Below are 14352 nucleotides of genomic sequence, written 5' to 3' on the forward strand. Positions count from 1 at the left end.
CTTCCTGTCAGCTGATGACATTCACATACACTGCAACCCTGAATAAACTGGGACACATTTACAATGTTTACGTTTAAAACTGTGTAATGGGTCTAAATATTGTATATTTGTGACATCACAAATGGACAGAAATCCTGACAGCTTGTTTCAAATGCAGAGTTTCTGAATACGGGCTGTGTGTATTTCCCTGTGGATTGAGTGTTTCGATACTTTCACAGTATTTATATAGGACTTAAGCCTGCTTTATAATAAAAACAAAACATGAAAATCTCACTTTTTTTATAATATGGGACCTTTAATTCCAGATCCATAAAATCAAGAAATTGAGGCACTATGCCATAGCAGAAAGTAAAAAAAAAAAAAAGGTGTGGGAGCTTTCTTGTAACCCACAAGGCTTTCTCAGTGCAGTCAGTTCAACGGTTTTAACAAATAAAAAATAATTACACATATTCACAATTATAATTTTCAATCAGTAATTGCAGATAACTTGAATTGTCTCTAAATGTTAACATACTGTATGATATGGCTCTTTAAAATGTATTTTAAATGCATTTTAACATGAATGTAAAATGTGACTGATTGGTTGATGAATTAAACCCCAGCTGGTTTGGGCGGTGCCATCCTGCACATCCTGTGTGTGTGCTCAGCTGCAGCAGCAGAGAGAAGAGACTGGAAGAGCTGCTGCTTCATTCATTCATCCTCAGCAGCAGCAGAGCTCCAGTAGCTCACAGCTCTACACACAAGCCTAGTGCATATAAGCACTACACCACCAGCGTTAACGAGCTTAACCAACAACAAAAATGGCACATTTGAAGCATTAAAAGTGACCAAAGATGTGAAACCCTGCCTGCGTTGTGTGATCCAGCAGACAAGACAATCTTCATCTTCAGTGGTGCTGCGGACGAGGAAATAAGGTAAAAACAGATTATATATCAGCTAAAAGAAGCTCTTAGCTAGATAATATCAGAGCAATAAACATCACCTAGCAGATAGTTAAATATATATATTAGGAGGATGTTATGGGACTGAGTTCAATAGACTTTAAAGTGACACCGGATAGATTAGCAGACAATGACAGAGACGCTGTTAGCGTAGCTTAGCAGCTAGCTCTCTGCTGACCTTAGCTACACCAGCTGCTAGATGGCAGATTGTTGTTGTGGTGCTGATGCTGAGCTAGCTAAGCTAACCAGGAAGCTAACGCTGGAAGAAGAGCATCACAACCAGGCTGAGAGGAGTGTGTTTAAAGACTTAATTAATATAACAGCACTGAGCTACTGGAGGATTGCATGTGTTTAGGTATAAAAAATAACTTAAATCTGTTTGATAATAATATTTTTGGCATTACAGAGGATGTGCTTAATATTACAACTAATGCAATCTATTTAAACTACAAAAATACAGCTTTAAAAAATACCAGAAGTTATAACCACTCTGACACTGTCCCAATTAATACTGAATATTATGCATCACAAAAGATATATATATATAGATTTATATATATAGAGAGAGATATATCGTTAATTCTATTTTTATTGTATATTTTATTTCTTTTATCTAGTGTTAAGTAGTAGTTAAGATAAGATAAGATGAACCTTTATTAATCCCAGGGGGGAAATTCAGGTGACAAAGCAGCAAAGTGCAGATACAGAGGTGCAGGTGTACAAAAAGATTATTAAACAATAAATAGAAATACAGAATATACATAGTAAATATACATAGTGAATATACAAAGTGAATGAACATAGTAACTGAACATAGTAAATGAACATAGTGAATATACAAAGTGAATGAACATAGTGAATATACATAGTGAATGAACATAGTAAATGAACATTGTGAATATACAAAGTGAATGAACATAGTGAATATACAAAGTGAATGAACATAGTGAATGAACATAGTGAATATACATAATGAATATACATAATGAATATACAAAGTGAATGAACATAGTGAATATACATAATGAATATACAAAGTGAATGAACATAGTGAATATACATAGTGAATATACAAAGTGAATGAACATAGTGAATATACAAAGTGAATATACAAAGTGAATGAACATAGTGAATGAACATAGTGAATATACATAGTGAATATACAAAGTGAATGAACATAGTGAATATACATAGTGAATATACAAAGTGAATGAACATAGTAAATGAACATAGTGAATGGACATAGCGTGTACCGTCCGTCAATAAAAAAATGTAGTGTACAATAAATAGATGTAATATGTGCAGTCTATAAAATGGAATATGGGATGTAGTGTAAAGTAAGTTTAAAGTGCACCAGTGGTTAGGAGAGGTGGTTGCAGGTAGTGCAGATAGTGCCTAGTTGGTATGTATATAGAGATTTGTGAATACGGTGTTTTTTGTACTTAGCTCATGTTGTTTGTGTGAGTGATGCACGTTTTTGTGATGTATGTAAATTGCTGCTGTGACACCTCTATTTCTCTTTGGGGATCGATCTATCTATCTATCTATCTATTTATCTATCTATCTAAAGTAAAACTAGTATATATTGCATGGCTTTGTATTGTGCAGATGTTCTTGTTGCGTTACTGCATACAGTAATAGTACGTAGCATCCAGTTAATGTCTTCTGAAGGCATGTGTATTTGATGATACTTCCTAGGATGATCACTGTCAAGTATTTAAACCTGAACATTTTTATTTATTTACCATACCATTACTGGTTTTGTGTGTTTTGTGAAGGATCATGTGGTGGGCCTGGCCGTTCCTGCCTGCTCTGGTGCTTCTCTCAGAGCTCTCTGTGGTGAGAGTCCAGACCGCGCCATGCCAGACTTGCCGAAAACTCACAGAGAGTTTCATTAAGGTACCGCAGTTAAGTTAATGTACCATCAGTTCATGCTTGTCTTCTTCTGGAGCCAAGCTTTTTCAGTATTCCTGAGTCTTGAAATTAATTTCCCCCTATTTAAGGGCTTGGAAATAACAGCCAACAAGAACTTTGGGGGAGGAAACACTGCCTGGGAAGAAGAAAAGCTGGCTAAGTATGCACGCAGGTAAGAGAAAGTTTAATTGGAGTTACACCTACACTTTTTTGAGTTACTTCTATCTATGGGGATTTTGCAGTCAGTCAATACTTGGTATCACAAATACCAAAAAGAAAAACCTCTATCTTTCTTGAATTTGTACCATCCAGAATCAATTCGGAAGTCCTTTGTCTTCCCTGCACATCTATATGATATTTTGTAATGTGTGAATGGCGGTCTGTTTTAAATGTTAAAGTCCACTGAGGTCAATGAATTCTCTCGGTGGACCAGAGCAGGGCTCCACTCTTCTTTTGGGGTGGGAGGGGGTGAGAAAGCATCTGTTCTGTTATTCTACTTTTGTCTTACATCTCTAATTGCTAGTCTCTTGTTTCAGTGAGACTCGGCTCCTGGAGATAGTTGAAGCCGCTTGTGAGAAAGCCGATTTTGAATGTAACCAGCTGCTGGAGCAGATAGAAGACCAAGTGGAGACATGGTGGTTCCACAGGTAAATATGTGTATTATGTAGTATAATTGTTTGTTGTTCTGTGAGAGGAACATGTTTTAACTTCATGACTGACATGATGTATTTGTCCTATAGGCAGCAGGAGGCACCGGACCTGTTTGAGTGGCTGTGCATAGAGGAGCTGAGACTCTGCTGTCCGCCTGGGCGCTTTGGACCTTCCTGCAAAGGTGTGAAAAACATAAACAGAAGCTTCCTGATAGCAGTGTAGAAAACCTTACCATGCCAAACCGTACTTGTTCACATTGGTTGTCCTATGTGAAGAATGTTGTAGACTTCATAAAGATGTAAAAAATCACCATGCTAATTTAGACCCAGAGTACCACTAATAGCATATTTATGTAATACAGAGTGTCCATCCAGCCCTGGTGGTGTGTGTGGAGGTCTGGGACGCTGCGAGGGGGAGGGGACTCGCCTTGGAGACGGAGAATGTGTCTGTGATCCGGGATACTCGGGCCGTCTGTGCCAGAGCTGTGCTGATGGCTACTACAGAGAGAAAAGCTCCAACGACAGCATAGGAGCCTGTGCAGGTGCCTGAGATTCATACAACTGTTTCAACCCTCTACATGTATTTAATCCTGGTTGAGGTCGTCTTAAATTGACCTTCCCACTGTCTCCTTGTCTTTCACCCTTTGTAGCTTGCTACCACTCATGTAAGAAATGCGCAGGGCCGCAGGACTACAAATGCCTTGACTGCAAACCCGGCTGGATCCTTCATGACAACAAGTGCGTGGGTGAGTTTGGCTTTAGAGGTCGTTTGGTAACATTTCATTGACTCTGTGCCAGTTGTGTGGATGTATGTTGTTTGACTGCCCTTGTATGTCTCTTAGACATCGACGAGTGTGGTACAGAGCTGGCTCGTTGTCCTTCTAACACCTACTGTCACAACACAGAAGGAGCATATGAATGCAGAGGTAAGTTCTCTCGTGTAGTTGCTGTTCTCAACAAACTGTATTGCACCAAATGAAATGCAAGTACGCGTCACTAGATTTTCTGCGGTTACTACAATTTTTCTTTTTTAATTATTTGTGATGAGAGGCAGGTTTTTAGTTACCTTTGCAAAATTGGAGAAATTATAATAAAAAATCTACTGTATTTCATCACAAAATAAAATACGAATGGTTTTCTGTGCTACTAAGTGTTATTTGAATTATCGATTAATCTTCTGATTATTTTCTTGATTAATAGTGGTGCAGTAATAAGTCCTAAAACCTGGAAATTAGTTAACATTTGTGCACTTCCGGTACCCTCATCTTGAAGTCAATGTTTGTTTGTTTTTTTAATGGATTTTGGTTAGAAGCCTTTTGTTCTACAACATAAAATATGTCAGTAAAGGGCGCCTGGTTAGCTCAGTTGGTAGAGCGGGCGCCCATGTAACAGGCCTCAGTCCTGACCGCGGTGGCCCGGGTTCGAATCCGGCCTGTGGCCCTTTCCGCATCCACTCTCTCACTCTCTCTCTCTCCCCCCCTTTCCAAGACTCTATCCACTGTCAATAAAAATGGTAAAATATGTCAGTAAATATCCCATTCGTGAATTTTGAGGACTCTGCATCTTAAAAAAGGTGATTGCTAACAAGATAACTTCTGTTATGATTTGACGCTATATAAAAAAGAATTGAATTGAAAGTGGCTAAATGTCATCACGCTGACTCGTCGGTCATTACAGCCTCATTGTGTATACTCACTTTTTGTTGTGTGATGCTAACTTCCTGGTTGGCTTACATAAATGCGTCATCCCTGCAGCACTCTATTGTTTTGTCTATAAAATGCCATAAAGTAGTGATATATATTAAATTATAATTTCCCACAGCTTAAGGAATTTGTGTTCAAATTACTTTTATTTTATCAACAGTCCAAAACCCAAAGACATTCATTTTACTGTCATATATGACGAAGAAAAACATCAAATCTTCACATTTGACGAGGTCGAACCAGTGAATATTTGTCACTTTTGCTTGAAAAATGGCAAACGAATTCGATCAATTATCAAAGTACGTGGCAAATAATTTTTTGTTGACTAATTGTTGCTGCTCTAGTTGGTCGTTATTGTAAACTTTATTTCATGCTGTTTTTTGAGGAAATGGAAACATTCTCCACTGTGTGACAAATTCAGTTATTCATAAAATGTAGCACGTAATTCCCAGTTTAGTACCTAATGTTGACCACTTTGCTTTTGTGTATCCAGGCTGTGACCAGGCATGTGTGGGCTGCATGGGTAGTGGTCCTGCCCGCTGTAAGAAATGTGCACGTGGCTACAAATTGAGAGGAGCAAAGTGTCTCGGTAAGGATATACCACTTATTTACTGAAATTCTGTGCCACACCTCTGCACCTTTCTTCCTGATTTCCTTAAAATTTGTATTTGCTTCCTCGCACAGATATAGATGAATGTAGCGATCGTGCAATAGCATGCCCAGGACTCAATGAGGCCTGTATCAACGAGGAGGGCTCCTTCCACTGTGACTGTGCTGATGGATTCATTAGAAGAGATAGCATTTGTGTTGAAAATAAGCCTCCTGGTAAGCAGCCGCAGCAGTAAATATACAAACACATAATATTGTTGACAGCTTCTCAGATCTGTTGGCTAAGTGTCTTTTCCTCTACCTCCTCAGCTGGCCCAGAGAAGGGGCTTTTTGACGACATGACAGACGACGAGGTCCTCGTACTGCAGCAGATGTTCTTTGGCGTTGTAATCTGTGCCATAGCTACGCTCGCTGCTAAGGGTGACATGGTTTTCACGGCCATTTTCATCGGAGGCGTAGCCGCTATGGCCGGATACTGGCTGACAGAAAAGGGAGACTACATGCTGGATGGATTTCTGAAGGGACGCTAGACTGTCTGAAGCAAAGGACACTGGGATACCAGCCGGTTAAGGTGACTAAGATTCAACTGGGGGCAAGAAACTATCCCTGCAATGCTAGCCTTTCAGGGATTTACACGGGGAGTTACTTGAAAGGGCTCGGGTTCATTTATGTTTATGAATAGGATAATGCAGGAAAAAAGTGAGAACTTGAAGGCTTTGAAGCCGTGAATCTTGGAAGAGGAATAACAAAAGCAACACTGCACTGATATAAAGGAGCCGAACTTAATCCCCTACCTCGACTTTGTTGGGAACGAGGGTGACATGAAGACCACTACTGATTGTTAAAATCTATTATGCATTTGGATGTCTCATCTGGCCTCAATGTTAAAATGATGTCGTTTTTCTTCCACACAGTCAAAACCTCCAGTCATCACGTCCATCATGTTTTTTTCATGTCAATGCTGTGAAGCAGAGGGTTTCCCATAGTCTGAATGGTACGTACGGTTTGGCTGTGTTGGGTCACTGCAACACTCAAGCTTCTTGCAATGGGCGTGTGGTTAGATATGGGAATTTTTAGGAATTTCCTCAATCATCCCAAAAAGAAAGCTCATTGAAACTCTGGGATATTTCCATTATGAGCCACTTATTTATGTTCACTGAATGACTTTTTACCTCCTTACTTACCGAATGATTCTTTTTAGTAATAATGCATGAAAATAGGATTTGGAATGAAAGGTACGACACCCTATGTATTAATTTATTGTCTTACTTTGGCATGGAAGACGTTATCACTACTGCTATTGACCATTAATGAGTGTGTGAGGGACTGTGCTACGGTAAATACCAGCTCTGATCTGGATGGTTGAAGCCATTTTCTGTTGCCTTTTCATTTATTTTGAAAGCAATATTTATTGGGAAGATGTTAATCATATTTTGCTCCGGACATTTTCATATTTTTGTGTGTATTTCCAACACAGTTTTTTTTTAGTCTGTTCAATTGTAATTCTAGCAGATATACTGTAATAGAATCATGTTAGAAAGCCACTGAAGCATCACTTCTTATCCGACCATCTACTTTGGTTTTCCTAGTGAGGAAAGTTTCCCAGTCATTATTCGTTGTTTGCTTTACAATAAAAAGTCTGTCACTCCTCATGTTTTTTATTTGAAGTTTTATTTGAATTTTGTCAAGCTTCCTCAGCTCTTTACATAAACAGAATGAGGAAAAACATTCAATCTTATGGAAATTATTTTCTACAATTGCATGTTGCATCATAAATTATAGGACATGCAGGAAGTCGGTGACAGAAAGAAACGCTTGAAGGGGAACTCCACCGATTTTACACATCAAAGTCTGTTTGCAGGTCTTGGGGAATACTCCTCCATATGTAGAAAATATTGTATGAAGTCTTTTTTTTTTTTAAGTTGTTTGGGGCAGAGGATTATGAGTTTGAAAATTAAAAAAAAATCTGGGGCTGTGTAGTTAGAAATAAGTGACCTTACCAGACCTCTGTGCTCCTCATCTCTGCTTGAGGCTAGTAGCTCAAAGCAACATTAGCCACTGCTAGCACAACCTATCCAAATCTGCAACATAATTGTTGGTGATTGGGTTGCATTGTGGGTAATGTAGGCACCAGGTTTTGACAAGAAAGAAGAATGCACAGAATAAAAAAAGACAATCTGTGCGTTCCAGTACTCATACTACCATACTATTTAGTATGCCAGAAAAAGATTTAGGATAGCTACGTTCCAAATCACATACTTTTTACTTTTAGTATACTGCAGCTGCCCTTACTGCCCTATATATGAGCAAGAGGGTCAAAGTTCAAGGTGCAATGTTATGACAAAATAGCATGTCCCAGTTATATGCATACTACATGCAACAGTACGTACTTTGTAAGAGCAGCTGCAGTATGTACTAAAAGAAAAAGTATGTGATTTGGAACATAACTATAATCTCTGGTTCTGCTGCATTGATTTTTGAAATTTTTTAAAACAACTGTCCGTCTGATAATGTTATAGGAGTGCATATCTAAATCGGGGGAGTACTTAGATTTACACGGTGGCGAATAACACAACCTTTATAAAGTAAGATTGGAGATAAATCGGCATTCTTATATATTCTGAGGAATGCTGAAGAGCTTCATTTGGTTCGTCCCAGTTTAGAAAATCCTACGAATATCCCTCTTAAAGTTCCTTCAATAGCTATCACAGCACTAATTACACGCACTGTATATGTTGCATCCCATTTTCATCTGACATCCATGAGGCCGGAGTCTGAGGTTTTGACTCTGGGTGTTGAGGTTCGACCTATTTCAGTGTTCCACTCCAGTTAATGGGGTTGAGGCCCAGCAGCTCTCTCTCCTTCAGGGTCTCCTGGGAGCGCGTTAGTGCTCTGTCCCTCCAGCTCTGCTCCATTAGCTGCTCACACACACACAGCAAGAGAAAAACCTCAGACACTCCCTATATTGTTGTAACCTGAGAGCATCCAGCATGTTGGAAGCATTATCAGGATACTATTGTGAGGGACATAAAGCATTAGCAGTGGAAACACAAAGTATATGTGGGACTTTACCCTCTTGTTCTCGTCTCTGTAAGCAGTCATTGCTTTGCTGTGCTGGATCTTCAGCTGTCTTTCACTGAACAGGGCGAGGCGGTCCACTTCTCGTACATACTCTGCTTCCTTCACTTTACCGGCCAGCTGCAGCCTCAGCGCTACACTTTTCTCCTCCATCTGCCTCTTTAACTGCTCACGCAACTCCTTCCTACAGGAAAGTGAACGGCTTTTCTTTGTCACCAATGAACTTAAAGATGTATAATTTATATGCAGTATAAAATGCAATCCCCATTTAGGAGATTTTGAGTATGAAAGAGAAAGTGTTTATCTTACCGGTACTCTTCTCTCTCACTGCTGGTCCCATAAAAAGGTTTTCTCCACACTTGATGATACCTGACACATCAACCAACTACAAGTCAGGAACTCAAAACTCAGCTCTCCAAAGCAAAGATGACCTCAGTGATTCTCTATCGTAGTGAGGTCAGATGCTCCTACCTGTGGTGCTCTCTCCTCTGCATAATCAGAGTCCTCTGGTGGTTGTGGTGGTGAACAGCTGGCGTCTCCAGACAGACAGTGCGTTTGTGGACCAAAGGTGGATGTAAAGGGTTCAGTCTTGGAATCATCTACAGAGCAGATTTGTGTATGTTTTTTTTTTTTCTAACCTCAAACATCTTCCTATGAGACAGACAGGAGAACAGCCAGACAATGGATGAAGTGTCAGTGAATCTCTGCTCACCTGACTGCTCGTCCACAGCCGGGCAGAGTCTGTGATGCTGGGAAATGCCACGGGGGTGACCACCAGGCTGCGACTCTGCCGGACAGGCAGTGTGTCGTGAGGGATCCACACTGGTGTGGAAGCTATAGAGATGGCTGCTGCGGTAATGAAGATTGAGATGAACAGAATCACAGCACGTTTCAAGATGTTTACTGGTAACACTAAATAGACAACAAATGGAAAAACAAGGTGGTTTTCTTACGTAGTCTCATTTTGTAGTTTCTTCTGTTTCGCCCAACAGAGAAGTCTTCGTGGAATGGAACTCTCCAAAGTGTCAAATCCTGCACTTTTAATTATCTTCTTAAAGTTGCAATTCACATTTCTAGTAAATCATAACACAGCTCCAAATGTAAATACAGCAAATGACTGTACTGGCACTAGTTAGAGATTAAACCGTGACATGCTTGTGCATTCACTGAGTGTTTTGCGGTGGCAACAGTTGCCTTGGGAATCAAGTCCCCCCCCCGCCCTCCTCTATTTAAAATCAAGCTACTGTGTGGATTGTAAGGTCATGCATCAGTGCACTCAAAAAGAAAGATTATTAGCCTGTGACATTGGACTAACCACATACAGTCAGAAGATTTATTCAGATCTCATCTACGTACAAAGACATGGAACAAGAAAACCAGTCAGAAAACTTAATAATGCACTCATGAATCAACTTTTAAACCACTTAAAACATTTTATTGCACATTGAGTAAAACTTTTTAAAAGGAATAAATAAAACAGCATAATTTTAAAGGGATGCGGGTTTAACATTGCAAATTCATCATAATATTAATATTGTTATGTGTATTGTTTATGTGATGTAACTGATTTTCTTGTCTGCTGCGCCACAGCAAATCTTCCTCATACGTTGCGTTTCAGATTCCAAGTGTTTCATGGTTCTCCCACAGCCAGTCGTGGTATTTGTTTAACATGTGATCTTCAGGTTTCACCTTTGACATAAAAATAGTATTACAATGTCAGATTTGGCATTAATGAACATTGCAAAACTAATGTAATCCAAAATAGTTAGGATTAGACTCACCTCTCTCCACTCTCCCACACAGAAGATCCTGTAAGAGTCGTTGCCGTACTTCCCAATACCGTGCAGCTCGATGGGGTAACGCCACTGTTTATTTAGATATTCATCTACACGGGAGAAAAAAGGGATTGTGAGGTTTTTCTGGCCACTCTTATTGCTTCATTGATTTTGATTAAAACATTACAAATCTACAGTGACAGCATATTAACACTGCACTGTAATTAATGTGCATAGAAGTGGATACTGTTATCCATCACGTATAAAAGACGAGCACATTCACCTGAGAAGCGTATGATTGATTTGGATCTGAGCTCATACAGGCCTAGTGGCTTCATGAGTTCACACAGGGGCTTCCAGTCGGCCTCCCGGGTCACCTCTGGAGACGGGTATTGCTCAAAGAACTGCCACAGTACTGGTATGGCCATCTTGCCTGCAGTATTGTAAAAAAAAGGAGAAAAGCTAGACTGAAGTACTCATTGGTACAATAATGTCGCAATGTAATGTGTGTTTGTGTATGTTGGATCTTTTACCAGTGGTCTTATTCAGAAAAATGGTGGCCACTAGGAGCTTCCAGGGGTCGTGGAACAGGGTTTCCTGTACGAGGTTGTAGGGTGAGCGAGGAGGTGTCCACTTCTTGAAGGCCTTCCTCTTGGGTGGGCTAAGGCCTGCGTAAAGACAGTCGACATGTCAACTTAACTGTTGAGGTAGGCTATACTTTATGCTATCACATTTAATACTTTTATTTAAATTATTTAAATGAACTGTTTTAACATTACCATCAGTGGGGGGTTTCCTGCTGAAATAAGGGCTCGTTTTCCGTTTGTCTTCCACACTCTTGGATCCTAGGCAGACGGGAAACATTTATGTATATTTATATATAAAAAGAAGACATTTCTTATGACACATAATGTCAGAAGTCCACATCGAGGAGATCACATGGTCACAGCTGAGGCAGCGAGGATAGCACAAGCACTCCTGCCTGGAGAGGAGTCGTCCCCCCCTGAGCTGCAATCACTTCACCCTTAATGAATCCTTTCCTCTTTACTTTTGATGTCAGCCATGGTGTGTGAGCCCTGTGAGTGAATTTTCTTGCGTAATATTTGATTTACTTTTAATATCGCACACAATGTCTGATGAGATGTTTGATTTAATGTTTGCAGAGCTTAAAACACACACAGATTTCTAAAGAAATCTACAAAGAAATGAAAATAAGATTTAGATTTAAACACGCAAGTAATGGGAAAATGTTTAAATAACCCACTCAAGCTGGTGACTATTTCAAATACTTGGTGGGAATTCTAAATGGTAAGTAATATGATACTTCCAGATGCTGCAATCAAATCATACTCATCATATGTGCACTTCTATGATCATGTCTGAAGTTCAGTTAATAATGGAAGTATGTGCTCAATGCCCTTAAAGAGGTATTCTACTTGTTACAAATCATATTAGTGGCCACCATCAAGTGTACAGTATTACTTGAAACCTGTTCCTGCCTCAAACTATGGAACAAATCACATATATTCTGTAATAATTGACATTTCTTCCCCCCTTTGAACATCCATTTTTATGTAGTAATAGCTGGAAGTAAGAAGAAATGTGAAGGCAGCTGGAAACTGGATAAAGAAACTGTTAAAATGTGAAATTATAGTGATTGTGCTGCATTATATAAGATGCTGAAATAAAAAATAAAATATACGTTAAAGTAGATCCAGAGAAAACTAATTAAAACTGCTACTTTTACAAGCTGACAGACGGTGTGGATCAGACTCACTATTCTGGGAATCTCTCACTTGCGTGCAGCTCTCACTAGTGATGTCAGGTACCAACAACACCTCCTCTTCCTCATCCTTGTAACTGTCAGCCTCCAGTTCAGAATTAGGCTTGTTGCAACCTTCACTCTGTATCTCATCTCCGCCTCGTTCATCCTCACCCTCGTTCTCGCTCTCAGTGGCAGGTTCAACATTCAGAGTCGGGACAGAAGGCAGCGAGTCTTTCTCTTTTTCGTCGTCCTTGTGAACAATGAGAGTGTTTTGTTGGTTACTGGAAGGAGCCAGTCTGAGTAGCTTCTCTCTCAGCTGACCCGCCCTCTGAGGGCTCCTCTGCAGTTTGACATCATCCTCTGTAGCTGAAGGTGCAGCTTGTTTGCAACACTTCACAGTTGCACTCTTTACTTTTCTGTGTTTAGCATCACTTCTGAGGGAGGAAGAGGCTCTTTTAGATTTATTTGGAGGTGGATCGAGTATTTCTGTTACACCTTCTGTTGTCTCCTGCTGTCCATCTGCATGTCTTTTTTTCTTTCTCCTCTGTTTCACTCGGGAGGGGAGTAACTGTGAAGTGGTGACGACATCGTCCTTGGATGTGGTGAAATCAAAAAGGTTTATGTCTAAGTTTCCTTCTCCATCTTTCAGGAGGAAAGCATGCAGGGATGATCTTGAGCGGAACTTCTTCCCTTGGGGACTTACACAAAAGAGAAATCAATTAAGACACTGATATAACTGGAATTCCAAAGCACTTAGTCATGGTATGATGACAATGCAGACAGGATTGCAAGAAAACAATGAGTCACCTCGTAATGTAGATGTCCATTTTGCCTGCTGTCTTCCCTGCTTTCCGCTGCCTCACCTCTCTGATCCACCCACCGGGCAATGCGGAAGTACGGGATGAGTCATCCTCGTCCTTGTGACTTTGGTTAGTTATGTCTCCACTGTTTTCCAGCTGGATATCACAGCTAGACTGCATTTTGAGAGGTGTGCTGGTGTTGTTGTTGTCGGACCCGGTGGATTCTGAAGTGATGGAGTCCCCCTTGAAGCTCAAACATCAGCAGCATCCATTCCTGGTCTTATTTACCTAAAATATATGATTACAACAAGGCAAGGCAGCTTTATTTGTCAGCAACAGGGGAATTGAAAGTGATTTACATAAACATTCAAGAACATTTTGACAAAGTGCAAAAGAACATTAAAACATAATTAAAACAGTTATAAAAAACATAAAAACATTAAAGATTAGAAAATAAAAACAAGGTAAAAATAAAAGCTAAGATAGAAGCTAAAATACAGTATAACACACAAGAGTAAAAGTTCTAGTGCAGTATAAGATCATTATCTGGTTTAATAAAAGGCAGCAGCAAACAGGAAAGTTTTAAGCTTTGATTTAAAAGAACTCAGAGTTGGAGCTGGTCCTGCAGGTTTCTGGGAGCTTGTTCCAAATATTTGGTGCATAAACAACAATAACAACAACACATGGATAACATCTATCTATTATACAATGTAAAACAAAGTAGGTAAAGTACCACCACTCAACATATCATGGATCTAACTATACAACAGACATGATAACCAGCAATCAAATTGTTTACTAACCTCTATCTCCTTCCTTTCTCACAGGAGTGCAGGCATGTATGATGCAGCAGACTCATGGGTGTGCTGAGCTCTCTGTTGTCTTTCACACAGGAAGAAGCGAGCAGATCTGAGCATGCGCAGTGAGAACGAATCATGCAAACGGAGCTAGTGATGGGAATTCCTGCTCTTTTTAGTGAGCCAGATCATTTGGCTCAGCTCACCAAGAAGAGCCGGCTCTTTCGGCTCCCAAACGGCTCTTTGTTTTACCACTTCTGCCTTTTTATAATTCAGCCAAATTTATCACTGTTTTGATTTTTGATTAGTATGTGTGAACA

The 14352-nt window shown here is 39.8% G+C and overlaps 3 protein-coding genes across 3 annotated transcripts; 1 reads left to right on the plus strand and 2 right to left on the minus strand.

Annotated features, from left to right (window-relative positions):
• The first annotated feature begins 620 nt into the window (after nucleotides 1–620).
• On the plus strand, nucleotides 621–7465 carry creld1b (cysteine-rich with EGF-like domains 1b). Its single transcript, XM_074643908.1, has 11 exons — nucleotides 621–914; nucleotides 2720–2840; nucleotides 2945–3027; nucleotides 3392–3502; nucleotides 3596–3687; nucleotides 3868–4047; nucleotides 4156–4251; nucleotides 4348–4431; nucleotides 5702–5797; nucleotides 5893–6033; nucleotides 6127–7465. The coding sequence occupies exons 2-11, from the start codon at nucleotides 2724–2726 to the stop codon at nucleotides 6345–6347; spliced, it is 1221 nt and encodes a 406-aa protein (XP_074500009.1). The 5' UTR covers nucleotides 621–914; nucleotides 2720–2723; the 3' UTR covers nucleotides 6348–7465.
• Nucleotides 7466–7621: 156 nt separating this feature from the next.
• LOC141772662 (uncharacterized) lies at nucleotides 7622–10052 on the minus strand. The gene is made up of 6 exons (XM_074643909.1): nucleotides 9849–10052; nucleotides 9608–9744; nucleotides 9367–9494; nucleotides 9205–9264; nucleotides 8890–9079; nucleotides 7622–8735 (listed from the first exon to the last, which is right to left on the minus strand). The coding sequence occupies exons 1-6, from the start codon at nucleotides 9856–9858 to the stop codon at nucleotides 8625–8627; spliced, it is 636 nt and encodes a 211-aa protein (XP_074500010.1). The 5' UTR covers nucleotides 9859–10052; the 3' UTR covers nucleotides 7622–8624.
• Nucleotides 10053–10308: 256 nt separating this feature from the next.
• On the minus strand, nucleotides 10309–14140 carry mbd4 (methyl-CpG binding domain protein 4). Its single transcript, XM_074643910.1, has 8 exons — nucleotides 14039–14140; nucleotides 13243–13523; nucleotides 12448–13133; nucleotides 11450–11515; nucleotides 11204–11338; nucleotides 10954–11103; nucleotides 10677–10780; nucleotides 10309–10584 (listed from the first exon to the last, which is right to left on the minus strand). Exons 2-8 carry the CDS (start codon nucleotides 13413–13415, stop codon nucleotides 10510–10512), a joined length of 1389 nt encoding a protein of 462 aa, XP_074500011.1. The 5' UTR covers nucleotides 13416–13523; nucleotides 14039–14140; the 3' UTR covers nucleotides 10309–10509.
• Between the last annotated feature and the right edge of the window lie 212 nt (nucleotides 14141–14352).

This window comes from Sebastes fasciatus, chromosome 8 (assembly GCF_043250625.1).
Source record: "Sebastes fasciatus isolate fSebFas1 chromosome 8, fSebFas1.pri, whole genome shotgun sequence".
NCBI lineage: Eukaryota > Metazoa > Chordata > Actinopteri > Perciformes > Sebastidae > Sebastes > Sebastes fasciatus.

Bases quoted from the DNA above. Each gene is read 5' to 3' on its own strand.
- mbd4 (XM_074643910.1), bottom strand. From the start codon at position 13,415: ATGCAGTCTAGCTGTGATATCCAGCTGGAAAACAGTGGAGACATAACT. The intron at 11,516-12,447 runs GTGAGTCTGATC...CCGTCTGCCTAG, and splicing joins AGTGAGAGATTCCCAGAATA to GATCCAAGAGTGTGGAAGAC. The intron at 11,339-11,449 runs GTAATGTTAAAA...GTCTTTACGCAG, and splicing joins CAGGAAACCCCCCACTGATG to GCCTTAGCCCACCCAAGAGG.
- LOC141772662 (XM_074643909.1), bottom strand. The intron at 9,495-9,607 runs GTGAGCAGAGAT...TCTGCTCTGTAG, and splicing joins GGCTGTGGACGAGCAGTCAG to ATGATTCCAAGACTGAACCC. The intron at 9,080-9,204 runs GTAAGATAAACA...ACTTTCCTGTAG, and splicing joins AGTGAGAGAGAAGAGTACCG to GAAGGAGTTGCGTGAGCAGT.
- creld1b (XM_074643908.1), top strand. From the start codon at position 2,724: ATGTGGTGGGCCTGGCCGTTCCTGCCTGCTCTGGTGCTTCTCTCAGAG. The intron at 4,432-5,701 runs GTAAGTTCTCTC...TTGTGTATCCAG, and splicing joins AGGAGCATATGAATGCAGAG to GCTGTGACCAGGCATGTGTG. The intron at 6,034-6,126 runs GTAAGCAGCCGC...CTACCTCCTCAG, and splicing joins TGTTGAAAATAAGCCTCCTG to CTGGCCCAGAGAAGGGGCTT.